General features: G+C 48.9%; 1 protein-coding gene across 3 annotated transcripts in view; it reads left to right on the top strand.

The window, feature by feature from the left end:
* LOC126548456 (alpha-tubulin N-acetyltransferase 1-like) overlaps positions 1-14,929 on the top strand; it is a 60,958-nt gene that overhangs the window by 20,746 nt on the left and 25,283 nt on the right. Inside the window, exon 9 of one of the 3 annotated variants that reach the window (XM_050196646.3) lies at positions 1,157-1,364. The exons of 1 other annotated variant lie outside the window; for it this stretch is intronic. In XM_050196646.3, the coding sequence (XP_050052603.1) occupies positions 1,157-1,296 (140 nt within the window). In that variant the 3' untranslated portion in view covers positions 1,297-1,364. Of the gene's footprint in view, positions 1-1,156; positions 1,365-14,929 lie in introns of those variants that run through there. One more of the 3 variants, XM_050196649.3, reaches the window with a different exon arrangement.

Here is a 14,929-nt window from a genome sequence, read left to right as displayed (position 1 = left end):
CTTTATGAAATGTCACCTACTGAGGATGTTTTCTTTTTTGCTAGCACTAAAAACAATTCAAGCCAAATTTCTATTTTTCATTGCACCATCCATGAACAAAATGCATAACTAGGCACATGGACATGCTGACTTAATGACTATCTCAGTACACTAAATTACATGCTTAGCAAGGACGAGCTGAGCTCGTTTTTGGTAGCAGAAATTAGAACAGAGTGCATAAGCCCAGTTCTTCTATAAGAGGTAACTGGTTGACTGACTTTGACGCAGCAATTGTTTGACACTACTAATGCGATTTGAAAATGTTTGCTATTGAAACCTGATAGCAAAATTTGTGTGTTGTGTTCATCTGAGATTTGTTTCACTGCTGATTATTTGTAGCTGCATTGTATTCATCTGCAATTTTTGCTTCCGTGTACAAATTTCTAGATCCTGTGCAAAAGTATGTATTCACAGTGAAGCAGTAATGTAGAGGAATGCTTGATAAGATCACATTTCCACACATTAAAATTGTGTCGTGAAAGTCAGTGTAAGTGTTGACCAAGAAAAAAGGTATTGCTGGAAACATGGGGTACCACTATGGTTGTGTACTTATTCACCTGTATTCTAGATTGAAGTTTCTGCGTAGTTTGCGTCAGTCACTAATAATGTGGTGTAACGATAAAATTCTGAAATAAGTTGTAATCTGACACATGTTATAAACGACTGAAGCTATGTGGCATTGTAATTTCTTTTCAGCACTGATTAGGGTAGAAGTTTGAGTTTATAGTAACAGTTTACATTTACCCTGTCTTTCCATTGTTAATTCTTCCTACTCTATAATTCCAGTAATGAAATCTGCTGATGCAAGAATGGGGTTGTTGATTTTATTTCACTACTGCTGTTTTTATTTTTGTGTGTGTCCTATTGATAATAAGCAAGACATGGTCACTTATGATGTGCCTCAATCATTTCTACTCGTCTAGTACACTGCGTTTTGTTCGTGTGTTTTTGCAACACTTGGTTTTGGCATGCATTGAATGTATATTGCAGTGTGAACTCGTTGTGCTTTATAGGCTGCCTTCACCGTGGTAAGTTGTGGCCACGAGCACGACGGTGCATGTGTGGTACGGAGCTGTGTCACAGAGAGCTCCAGTGTGAAGTCGTGGCGTTCTTGCAGAGGGCCGCGCCTCCGAAGCCCGAGGTTCGTGGCCGACTCCCCGAGAGCAGCTACAGCCGCGCTGCTCGACCAAGTGCTCCAGCTCGTGGGGGATCTTCGGCCTGTCACCGCCCGACCACTGCCGAGCCAGTTGGCACTGAGTCTTCTGCTATTTATTTATTCGCGACCTTATGTAATAAATGCCCCATGGCGAGGGCCACACCGGTGAGCATAGCATTGGCCTAATGAGACAGCTGTAGCAGTCGCAGCAGGGGTGGCAGCAGTATGACCCACTGGCCGGCGGGGGCGCTGCCGGCCGACTCCTGCTGGGGCACCGTGTGTAGTAGTTGCAGCGCGGCAGTCCTAGCGACGGCCGGCGTGGAGCGGACGCAGGGCGGGCACAGGCTGGCATTGGGGGCCACGCAGCTGAGCGCCACGGCCTGAAGCGGTGCCCGACACACGCAGGTGCCCTGCGAGCCGCAGTAGGCGCCGCGAGGCAGGCACTGCTCGTCGAAGCTGCACGGCCAGCCGAGCATGGCGGCGTGGCGACACGTGGTGTGACGGGACGCAAGCCGCACTGGCTGGGCGCCTTCGCAGCGGCAGCGGCCTTGGCGGCACACTGCGCCGCGCGTCACGCACGGCTCCGGACCGCGGCAGGAGTCGCTGAAGAGCGAACCCACGAAGACAGAGTCCGAGCTTAGCTTTCCGTCGGCCACGGCTAGGCAGCGAAGCTCGTAGCGGCCGGACGCCGAAGGCAGCCGGTCGAGGCGGTGCAGCACGAGTCCATGTGCGCGCAGCCACAGGTTCTTGCTTAACCGGCCCGTGAAAATGCTTTCGAGAGCCGCGTCGTCAGGCGGTCTGCCGTTGATGGTCCAGGCGGTGTGTGCCGCCTGAGTGTACGTGATGCTGCAACTTAAGTTGACGGCGCCGTCGCGCAGGTACGGCGCCTCGGAAGTGATATGCGCCACGCCGAGGGCCTCCTGGCCGCTGACGCCCAGTGCAGGCCACACGAGCAGCACCAGATTCAGGACCCGCATGGGCAGCCGGGCATAGCTTTCGCGAATGTTTTGCTTCCCTCTAGTGGATGGCGCATACCCACTATGGGGTATTGGCCAAGATTTTCTTTGGTTTGGTACATAATAGTATGGCTCAACCCACTGCGGGGGATCGACCAAGAATCAGGTAGTACTAAGTAAAGGGAATTATGTAAATTAAGGAGAAGATATTAAATGAATAATCGTTACTATCAATTTTATGGCTATATTATAAAATCTGTGCTATTCATTTTTATACATGCATTGGTGAGGGAAAAGAAGCAGGTAAAGTTGACATGATGGTCTCTGTTTCGCTTACGGAATTAAATATGGCATCACATCCGTTCCTATTGCAGTGTCCTAATCCAGGCGCCTTAAGAGATAGTAGTAGATAGCTTTAGATTAGGGGACGCAAGTGGCTTGCATACGCAAGGACAAGGGGCAATGGTACTGCGCATGCGCACACCCAGACGTAGGGGACTGCGCAGTACCGTGGCCGCTAGTTCCGTACGCAAGCCGCTTGCGTCCCCTAATCTAAAGCTCTCTCACAACAGGAAGGGTACGTATTGCCCAGTACAAGTTGGCGAACGGGACCTTATAGAAGTCGTTTTCTTTGCATATTGTACCTACGACCTTCTATAATTTTTCCGGAAGGGGGAAGAAGGTTGCTGGTGCCCGGACCTGTTTTCTGGACCCCCCCCCCCCCCACACACACACTCTCTCTCACACACACTCTCACTCTCTCACACACACACTCGAGGAAAAGTTGTGTAGGTCCGGTGCATAGGTAGTTGAAGAAACGAAGGACGAAACGAAATTAAAAATGCAATTTTAGTGTGCTCCTTCGTTTCTTCAAAAGGAGAATGGAAACGGCCAGACTTATGTAAGAAGCCAACAAACATCACAGACTGCACAGGTGAAATTGCATGTACCTATTAGTTCAAGAAAACGATTAATTAGTGGAAAGGAAAGTGTATGAAACAAACAGCTGGCTGCAGTTGGGACATGAACCCACATCTTACGCGTGCGATGCTGTCCTTGGTGGCTTCTGTTTCGTGTGTGTGTGTGTGTGTGTGTGTGTGTGTGTGTGTGTGTGTGTGTGTGTGTGTGTGTGTGTGTGTGTGTGTGTTGGCAAAAGTAAGATCTTCCCACGAAGTGAGATTACACCACCGAGAGACGCCAATCGCTTGGTGGCGTGAGGGGGCTTGGGCTGTGAAATTCAACTTGCTCCTACTATGAGGTCTTGTAAATACTAATGTAAAAAATAAAATTAAATCATGTTTTACGTGCCAAAACCACTTTCTGATTATGAGGCACGCCGTAGTGGAGGACTCCGGTAATTTCGACCACCTGGGGTTCTCTAACGTGCACCTAAATCTAAGTACACGGGTGTTTTCGCCCCCATAGAAATGCGGCCGCCGTGGCCGGGATTCGATCCCGCGACCTTGCGCTCAGCACCCTAACACCATAGCCACTGAGCAACCACGGCGGGTAATACTAACGTAAGACCGTCACTGCAGTGAACAATCCTTCGAGGTCACACGAAATTTTTTCAAATGCAACTGTGGCTAATACTACTTCGCCTTTCGGGCGAGACCGCAGCCTTTTTTTTTTTTTTTTTTTTTTTTTTACAGCGAAGCTATTAGCCGCTCGTTGGTCGGCATTTTATTGCGATAGTAATTGTATAGTACAGTCCAAGCCCATTTCTACCGTAGGCGTCGCCGTGAGGTTCCGTGTAAAATCCGTGGGCGAGAACACCGTCGCCGCGCGCTGAAAGCGTGCGAGGGGAGACTACGATCGCGGCTCAGTCTCGCTCGTGCGAAAGGGAAGAATAACGGGGTGCAAGCGCGCTGTCTTCCGTGGCGCGCGAGGGCCGTCTTCCGTATAAAATTGAGGGGCTTTAGTCCCAGGGGCGATTCTCCGCATGGCTGCCATTGGCTGTTTTAAAGCAGACGCTCTTTCGACGCTAGCGCCAAGGCCCCCTTCAGTTACGGCCCTAACAGGAGGGCGATGCTTTAGCAAAATGGCGGCGCACACGATTGTTTACGTTGTCATGGCAACAGGAGCAGCAGCCGCACGGCGCCTCGTCTTTCTTCTTTTTTTTTCATTATGCCGACCCGCTCCTCTCCCTCTCCACCCGTCCCCATGCCTCGCGCGCATTTCCTTTTGCCTTCTTTTTGCCTGTCCGCGGCGCGTATTTCCTTTTTTTTTATCGCGCGTATGCGTTATTCCAGGCATTGTTTGTGAACTGGCGAGTGGTGCGCCGGGGGTTCTTTATGCGTTAGCGCGCACGCAGTCTTGTGCTTACTTTGAGTATGCCAGCATATGTATTCAGCTACTTCACAGGCTCCCGAAGCAGTATTACGTGAGGGGAGGATACAGCGAATTAGCAACAAAAAAGGAGTACTAAGAAATTATACACTGTTAGCGAGTAAACATGAAAGAACAAATATCTAACAATATAAATAGCGCGATCAATGAAACAAAACGACTGTGTGAAGTAGCAAAAAAGGAGTACCAAGAAATTATACAAATGGTAGCTGGTGAAGATGAAAGAACAAGTCACTAACAATGTTAATGCAATACAAAACAAACATTCAAAAAAAAAAAACTATACAACTTTGCTAAAGGTGTTTACTTAGGTGCGCAGTATGGTTTAGTTGTGATGAATTATGGAAAAAAATATGCATAAGCGTGCTTTGAAGGATACGTGGTCAAGAATGTCAACTATGTCGTTTGGTAGGTTATTCCAATGCTGAATGACACATGGTAACGCGGAAGAAATGAACGCATTGGTTCGTCCAAAGATGCGCTCGAAACAGATGATTATGCAGACGCCGAGATGTACGAGATAGACGAGTGAGCGGCAGGGTGGACGGGCGCGTGCTATGGATTATTTTGTGAAACATAATGCAATGCTATGGTTCTTCGTGATTCAAAAGATGAGAGGGATAAAGATGACTTAATGCTAGTCACGCTAGAGTCGCGATGATAATCTCTGACAACGAAGCGGGCGACGCGGTTTTGGACTGACTCGAGAGTCGCGATTAGGTAAGCTTGATGAGGTGACCAGATGGGGGCTGCGAATTCCAGTTGTGGCCTTACGAATGTCTGATAGGCGATTTGTCTGGGGAGGGCAGGTTACGTTTAAGATAACCGAGCGTACGTGAGACTTCAGCAGTTATTTTTTCGATGTGCGCAGACTATGACAGGTTAGGTGTAAGGAGAATGCCGAGGTACTTCTATGAGTTGGTGCGTGTGACGGGGTTCTTATCCAGTGAGTAATCGAAATCGGAAAATGTATTTTTGCGGGTGAATGTTATTAGCTTGCATTTATTTCCAGGGTCATTTGCCAAGAAGACCACCAGTTAGTAATATGGTCAAGATCTCGTTGGATAGCGACGTGATCGGAAGGTGTGCAGATTTGACGATACATCACACAATCGTCTGCGAACAAGCGAATGGATGACGCTATTTCGGATGGCAGGTCGTTAATATAGATCAGAAAAAGTAATGGTCCAAGTACGCTTCCTTGTGGTACACCACATGTTACATCGCTGATACTGTAAATGAAGTTATCGACGACGGTGAATTGCTTACGGAATGACAAGAAATTTCTTATCCAAGATACTGTTAGGGAATTGATGTTTAAGCATAAAAGTTTAGCTATGAGACGGCAATGAGCAACGCGATCGAAAGCCTTAGCGAATTCTATGAAAATGGAATCTGTCTGTGGGCCCGTATACATGTTTAGGAAAATATCCGTAGTCAATTTGAATAGTTGCGTTTCTCATGGTAGTCCTTTTCTAAAACCATGCTGATGTTTAAAGAAGAACTTGTTAGTTTCCCAAGTGATTTGCTACGTTTGAAAAGATTATGTGTTCTAGTACGCCAGAACGTATATAAATTCCACTTTCAACACAACAGATCTTTAGCCTCGTTTTATTGAATTCCGTTTCGGAAAACAAATATTTTTGCATAACTTGGTATAATACACGCTCAGAAAATAAACAAAAGTGAAAAAGGCATGACATGTACATGACTACTAAACAAAGTTCACAGACAGTGAAATAACACAAAGTAATATGAAACGAGACAACGCGAAGGCCTTTTCATGTACACACATTGGAAATATTTTTATATAATGCCCTAAAGACCAAAGTGTAGAAGCGCTTCTGATATGCGCACTGAGAGCTTTTGATATACTCACTGAGATATTGCATAAACTTGGACCACGTGTATGGCATAGTCATGACAACTAAAGAAAGGGAAAATTCACTGGTAATGGCAAAAACAACGACACGCAAAATACCGAAAAAATGGAATAAAATGCCAAGATTGTTTTATTGACAGCTATACCAAAAAAAGACAAGAAAAATACAACAGCTTACTTCTAAACCTGCACAAAAGTATATGAAATGCATGACATGTTCATTACTACTGAACAAAATGAAAAAGACATGGCAGAACAAAAATAAAATTGTACTAAAAACGGAAATACACATCATCACATTATTTTGCATTATTTTGCAACACACTTTTCTTTCCCCACGAATGCATTGCTTAGCAGTAAAATTACGTCACTTAATGCACTAAGTCGTACCTACTGGGCACTCCTTTGTGTAATAAACAATAACTGAAGAAATCTGCATTTAGGACACTTGCAATGCTCATGCTTTCCAGAAAAAAACATATCATGCCTACACATGAAGGTTGTTCGCGCGGTTTTCCCATCGGCGATTACGGAGATAATACACAAACACGAACAGTAATTATTCAGCTGTTAGTAAGTTTGTAGAACGTGACGCACAGAAAAAGCACTAAAGGGCCGTTTATAGTCCGACGTAACGCCCGCGCGCGCGCACGCTACGTCACGTCGGCTAAAACGACCCCTCTATGGACGACCGCACGCAAAGTTTCATCCTAGACGCCAGCGCTTGTTTCTCCCCTGGCGGAATGATTTCATGTCCAACGGGTGTAGGTTTCCGCCGCCGCTTCCCTTGGCGGTCGCGCCCGCGTTCAGTTCGCGCTGCGCGCGAAACGTCTCTTGTTTGCGACGCGCCTCTTCGGATGACCGGAAATTATTATTGTGTTGTTAACTGTCACGACAGCAATGTAAACACGAAAGGGTTGATGCCACCAGTGAATTTCTGCCGATTCACAAGAAAATGGTACGAAAAAAGCAGACGACATACATGGATTACTGCGGTGCGCCGAGCGAAGTAAACAACTGACAAACGAAGCGAGCTCGTTCATTGATCACTCCTGAGTGTATGACGGTATTTATATGTAACCCACATGAATTTAATAATTACTCGGTACATAATCCTTTTATTCATATAAAATCTTTTAGGTTGTTCGACGAGCGTTTGTCCTGTGTTCTTTCTCGTGTTTCGTTTATGTGTGCGCTGTCCAAGAATGGAAACCACTTCTGTTGTATGCGCTAGCAGTGCCCAAAGTTCACGCGTGCCGAGAAATTGAATATGTGCACGATGCATTGAACATGACCGGAGTTCATTCCCGCTTCACCACTGCACCGATTGATCGAGTTACTGGACGATACACGCCCGCGTCTTGGTCGCGCCGGCATTGCTGAAGCAGGAATGATTACTAATACTTTCAACTTCCGTCTCTTGAACACTGTTAAAAAATGGCCAAGCTGTCTACATTGCTGCTTCTATTCCATATTGTAGGGGACGCACTAGTTGTGTGCGCATGTCGTACTTGTGCTATGCAGCGATATATTTTGTTTATTTCCGCACAGTGTCGATGGAAGTCCGTTGTCGCCATCAGAGACAACACGGATTTGTAGCAAACATATTGTGCGAAACTGAAAAAATGGCTTTAGCTCGTATGTGCCGTATGTATGTGCCGCATCGTATGTGCTGACGATTTTTCCGGCGGTACATACGATGTCGTTTCCAATCACCTGCTCAGCGTCACTTACATGGTTAAGCAGACGCTGCCCTTTCGCCGCAGTGCAGCCATAAAAATAATCGTCAAGCGTACCGAACTTCTTAAAGGCAAATAGAAGCGTGTACAGTATGTTTCACACTTAGGGGAAAACTCGGAACGTATTGCATCGCGATGCGGCAAGCAATGGAGACGTGCGGTGGCAGCAGCTCGAGCAGGCGCAGACGCTTGAGGGGCGGAGTCGTGATCTGCGTCGTCTGCTACGGTGGCGCGCGCTGGCCGCATTGTCGGGAGGCGTGCTACTGTCAGGGGCAGTGCACGTATATTTCTTCACTGTGTGTGCTACCGTAATAAGCAGCGACAAGACGCACCAAGATGTGCGCGCAACGTGCTCAATCTTTGTTTGACTCGAAGCGAAAACAAAGCACTCAACAATGATAACTATGCGGGTCGAACACGATGAAACAAACGGATACGATTAAAGGAATGTTTTAGGTTAAGACAATGAGCCGGAAGTGATTTTTCTTGACAATCATTCACTACACCAGACAGACCCTGCCCGCAGGTGGAGAATTGGACACGTCACGCTCAGAACTTCAGTTAGTATCTCGTCATGTCCCCAGCGGCAGCGATGACAACGCTCATCCTGGAAGGCAGTGAAGTGCAGAATGACTTGATAAGGGATGTGTTCATTCGCAGCACGTCTCAGTCGCTGACGATGGTGGATCGAAGCCTATCCTCGGGCGACTGATAGAGGGAGTGGTGCGCCAGCGATACTTTCAACGAGCCCCAGACGTTTTAAATGATGTTGGCGCCCGAGGATTGAGGCGGCCACTCCAAGAGAGTGACTGCGCGCTCTTCCAGCAGTTGTTGCACAATACGAGCAGTGTGGATCGGCGACCTATCGCGTTAGAATATATAGTCGCCTTCCAGAAACGGGCCGTCAAGAATGTATGGAATCAGTACGTCGTCTATGACTGCCCTGCAGCGATGAACTTACCTTCGAGGCGTATCAGTTGGCGTCGCACAACGCATATTAAAGAATACCGGCTCATTTCACGCCGTAACGATGAGATCGGTGCCCTGCAACTGACAGTAGAACGTTTCCCGACAATGCGGCCAGCGCGCGCCGCCGTAGCAGACGACGCCGTTCAAGATCCCGCCCCTCGAGCACCTGCGCGAGCTGCTGCCGCCGCCTGACTCACGCGCTCGCTGCATCGCGACGCAATGCGCTCCGAGTTTTCCCCTAAATGTGAAACAGACTGTACGCCACCCTTCGAAGGAAATCTCCACGCGCACACACGTAGGCACACACCGCGCGCGGCGCGAAGCGTGCCCAAACACGCGCAGTGCAGGAGGCAATCAAGGCGGCGCGAACGAGAGACGGGAGAGGGGTACCACCCGCTAATAGAATTTTGCTTCGCATGCGGCGCTCTCAACGCCGGCGCAGCAGCGCCGCTCTCGGTGCCGTTCTTGTCCATAGTCGGGCGCACCGGCGCAGCCAACGTAACCGGCGGCTTCCAACGCGCCCCGACGGGCCCGGCGCCGATATGGCTCCTGAGCCATTCGGGCGTCGGAGTCGGCGGAACTCTTGCACCACAATGCATTGCGCGCGAAGAAAAAGGCGCCAACGCAACTCCGCAGACGGCTTTTGCGGACGGCGCGCGACTTGCCGAACGTTCTGCGCATGCTCCGAAGATAGCAGCCGACGGCGCGCGCGTTGTAGTATAGAGGGGATGGCATCTCGGCTGGCGCAGCACAAGCGACGTAGCGTGACCGACCGTGAACGACGCTCGCCCGCACGCCGATAACGTCGGACTATAAACGTGCCTTTAAGGGCCGTTTATAGTCCGACGTAACGCATGCGCGCGCGCACGCTACGTCACATCGGCGAAAACGACCCCTCTATAGACCGTTTTTTCGTAGGCGCCGCCATATTGTGAACGCAGTGGCGCCGCCTATGAGCAGCGCCATACTGGCTTGGGTGAAAGCGGTCTTTTGCATGGCAGGTATACGCTCGGCGGCAGATTCTGGCGTTTGTTTTCGCGGTCGTGCTTTCTGTTTAGTATGACGCGCGTCTTCTACATGGTAAACGGTTCTGTGAGACTTGCTGAAGTGGTTTAAGGCGTCATGGCCGGAATTTCTTCTGGCGTTGAGGTGGACGGAACACGCAGCGCGATGTGCGCGCGCATATTTGAGCCTACAATCAGCCTCGGAGATCAATTGTGTATTTCCGAATGTTCCAATCAGTAATTTGACCTTATTACAGTATTATCCTCTATTTCTAAGCTGCGGTTTAGGAGCCATGAAACATACGCGACTATCGTAACAGCGTGGGTACCGTTCTGCTACGATAGGAGCTGTGCTATTATACTTTGACAAGCGTTCAAACTATTCGCTGCAGGTTACATTGCGTGACTACTTGGTTGGATGGATGAGGTTTCCACCCATGAATAAAATAGTTTTGGCTAGTAATAGCAGCATACCTTATACAGTCTGAATTAAGCTTGTCTAGCAAAGCGACCGCTTACGAACTGCGCGAGCGTCCTAAGCAGTATTAGGTGCTGAATTACAGATATCTTTGTTCTATATAGCGCATGGTCCAAGCATACGGCATCAGCGGTTTTATATTTATAAACGTTGTGAGACGTTAGCCCGTTTTCTCTTGCTTTTTAGAGAAAGAGGATGATAACTGAATGTTTTTTTCGGTTGTGTTCGTTCAGTTCTCTACGACGTACTCACAATTATTACGGAAATTTTGCGCTAAAAAATAGCCATCGCATTCTTTTTATGCGAACCCTCTCATATATTATGGCTGTATGCAGGCCAAAAAGGCAATGCCGAAGCACACAGCTTATATATGTATCGTGCTGGCTCACCAACCGCAGTGATCGCTGTGTTGAGCAGCGCCACGGGCCTCATGCAGCAAGGCTAGCGTAGACATATGGTAATTTCAAGCATACTACACATGAAATGCGTGAGAACGATGCCAGTGTATCACAAATATTTGATAGCGCCTGCCGCTTAAATGTTTCATGGTTGCCTTAGGTTGGCCGTGCACGAGCATATGCGCTCTTACGTTTTATGTTTTACTCCCTACGCCGATCGATCAGACAGTGAGCTGATTTACCATTTAATGCTGCTAATACAGATACGCCGGTTTTCTTTGTTGAATTAAAATCGATATAAGCAAAATAGTAAACAACACATACATGCACCGCGATTGATAATGCGCGTACGCCGCGGCTGATTATGCGAGTCACATTTTTGCGCCCCCAAGACATATTTCTGCCTACAGTAGTTACCGATGCACCGAAAGGCTTCCCTTACGACCTTATATGAACGAACATGGCGTAAATTTCACAAAGTACGATCTAAAACATCTCGAAATCGTTCCGCAGCACGCGACAGCAATACTTTCAAGCAGCGCCGCGCCGGATCGCCCAAGCCAGAGAGGAGGAAAGGCTCTCCGCGCGCCCTATCCTCCTCGCCCGATGAAACGGTCTATAGTCGGGCGCACCGGCGCAGCCAACGTAACCGGCGGCTTCCGACGCGCCCCGACGGGCCCGGCGCCGATATGGCTCCTGAGCCATTTGCGCGTCGGCGGACGGCGCGCGACTTGGCGAACGTTCTGCGCATGCTCCGAAGATAATAGCCGACGGCGGACGCGTTGAAGTATAGAGGGGATGGCATCTCGGTTGGCGCAGCGCAACCGACGTAGCGTGACTGACCGCGAACGACGCTCGCCCGCGCGCCGATAACGTCGGACTATAAACGGGCCTTTAGGGCGGAATGGAAAGCTGGGCAAGTTACTGAAGTTGAAGAATGAGACTTGGTACAGAAAAACACCTCATAGACCAGGCTAACCCGCCGTGGTTGCTCAGTGGCTATGGTGACCGGCTGCTGAGCACGAGGTCGCAGGATCGAATCCCGGCCACGGCGGCCGCATTTCGTTGGGGGCGAAATGCGAAAACACCCGTGTGCTTAGATTTAGGTGCACGTTAAAGAACCCCAGGTGGTCGAAATTTCCGGAGTCCTCCACTACGGCGTGCCTCATAATCAGAAGGTGGTTTTGGCACGTAAAACCCCATAATTAAATTTTTTTTAGACCAGGCTACAATGGGGAGGAACACCTATTTGTCAGCTTTCTCTACCGGTAAAAGGGAAGTGTAGCACAATCAAGGCGCAACGACGTCCGGAGACTCGTGGAGCACACACATGGACAGGGCCGTGTTCGTGTACATGCGCCTTCTGATGTCCTTGGGTCTGCGCGCTCACCTGTTGTCTTTAGGCACCCTTGCAGGGCTTGCATTTGAGGTATTCGTGCACCACTGCACGAGCGGTGCGAGTCGTCAAACGGGTGAAACATCGCGGAGCACAAGCACACAGCTATCGGGGACCACGAAACTGCCCACGCTGGTCAGCGCACAGCAGCGCACTATCCCGATAACAGCAGATAACGAAACATGAAACGTCATGCAGCGGGCTAAGCTGGCGCCGGGCCGGCGTGCGCGCGCGGAGACAGTCGAAAGTTAGGGAGTTGCGAGGGAGGGCAAGGGGAGAGGAGTTGAGAGGAGGGACGAAAGGGCACGGCCTCCTGGATTGGCGCGTACCCACGCGCGTCGATCCAGGAGGCCGTGCAAGGGAAGCGGAATTGCTTTTCCGCCCTCCTGATGGATGGCGCCAATTACGTCTGCCACCGGAGCGGCCGAGTTTCCGAGGCCGGCTTTAGCCATCCGTGGCGCGCGAGGCACCGGAGAGAGGGGAGGGATGGGGGGGGGGGCGGCATTCTACTCCGGCTGCAGCTGTGTGGCGGCTGCGCGCGGTCGCGCGGCCGATTCGCGAAAGCGATCTGCGTTAGGGGCAGCGCCTAGGTGCGTCGGCGGCTCGTAGCTTTGTGCCTGTCTCGGCGCTCACTTGGCGTTGAAGCGATAGACAGCACCAAGATCACTTCTCTCGCTGTTGCTGTCGCGTTCCCTCAGGCCAGCGTTTTGACAGCGAGTGTCCTCGGTCATCAAGTATGATGTTCATGTTTGCAGTGCACGCTGACACCATGCTTGTTAATTTTGTTAGTAAGCGAATGCTTACAAATGTTTACGGTCGATAAAACTACTATCTTTATTTCATAAAGCTGTCTGATAGTTTGCTATCGCAATCGATGCTTCGCGTTTCGGACGAAACAGCGACTTTATTTTTTACATGCGCCTTGAACATGCGCTGGTAGTGACGTCGTTTGCTCTCTGTCGCATCCGAGCGCGCGCGCAGCAGTTTCTCTCCGGCTCCGAAATGGGCAGGCCACGCGTCATACGTACTCCTGAGCAGCAGGCAGCTTTCGATCAGCAACGCCGCGAGCAGAACCAGGAACGAGCTCGTCTACGCCGTGCCGATGCTGCAGGCCGGACACAAGAACAGGCTCGTGCAGCCGAGCGCAAGCAGCAGCTGCGTACCGATGTTCGGGCAGCCTACCAAACCTTCGTTTAATGAACCGTCGGGATTAACTTATTGATAAACACCGGGGCCACATGTTTCAGCTTCGCTGGTTAACCATCCGTACGCAGTGCTTGGGCGGTGATTTGTTTCTTTTTACTGTGAGTCCGCGTATAAGCGCTGCTGAGCATGACTGCTATTGATCCTGATTTTGAGTGAATCCGTCTTGGTTTCATTTCGATTAGTCAATGAATTACGCATATATATGACCTCTGCATGCAAGTGGCAATGTTTCCATTCCTAATAAATGTTGTAAATTATTAGAAGATGTTTTTTTTCATGAGTCCTTAACATTGCCTACTGGAAGGAGAAGCAACACTGAGACATATCATTCACGTGCATTTCACACGCCGTTGATGACTGCCGGAGGGGTGACTGAAGTCTACAGGTTCAGGATCAACAAAGCATGCAAATCAATTTGTAGCGAGTTGTACAGCAACATACTCTCTAGGCATAGGATATCCATACAATTAGGAATAAATTGTTAGCTAGCTCCCTCTCTTTAAAAAATATAATGAACTTCGTCCTGTGTATACAGGGTGTCCAAACTACCATGAAGCAAGGTTTAAACGTATGCAAATGCCAGGTATAACCAAGGTAATGTTGTTTGCCGTCGCTTGGAGATACTCGGATTATATATTGTATTCCGCCTAATTATATGTTTAGACTTCGTTAATTATTCCTCGGTTGGTTGGCTTGCAACCGCTCTAGATTGCCGATGCACGGAATCACTAAGGTTTCTGCATTGCGTTATTAACTCTTGCCGGATATCTTCAGATAACTACCTAACTCCTGCTAAACCATCTAATACTAGAAGTCACCATCACCTAAACATGGCGCCTTATTTTGCCCGTGCGGACATTTTTAAATACGGTTTCTTTCCCTATGTAATTGAATATTGGAATTCTTTGCCTGGTCTAACTCGTTTTCTTCCTTTAAACTTATTTTAGCGACTGTTGAATAGGTAGCATTTTCATTTGGTTTGTGTTGTTCATGTTGCCTATGTTATGTGTCATTGTTCAGCTTTTCACACCCACTGCTGCAGTTGCTCACTGGGGCTGTAGTATCTACAAAAAAATACGAATTGACGCGCGACTGGCCGCTCGAGGCATCTTGCGTGTAAACGCGGGCTTCTTTCACGCTAGGAAAATCACTTTTATGCCGCGCGTATTGAGCAACAGACAGCTGTATCGGGAGTTTTCGTGTTGCTGTACGATTTTCTCGTTGACACTTTTCATCTAATATTTACGACTAATTACGTAATTAGGGGGAATGCAAAAAATAATCTGAGTATCTTACAGCGACTGCAAACAACTTTACCTTGTTTCTGTCCAGCTACATGGCTTTTGCATATTTTTGA

Source organism: Dermacentor andersoni, chromosome 1 (assembly GCF_023375885.2).
Source record: "Dermacentor andersoni chromosome 1, qqDerAnde1_hic_scaffold, whole genome shotgun sequence".
Classification (NCBI taxonomy): Eukaryota; Metazoa; Arthropoda; class Arachnida; order Ixodida; family Ixodidae; genus Dermacentor; species Dermacentor andersoni.
Note: the sequence above shows the minus strand (reverse complement) of the source record. Positions and strands in the feature narration are given on the sequence as shown.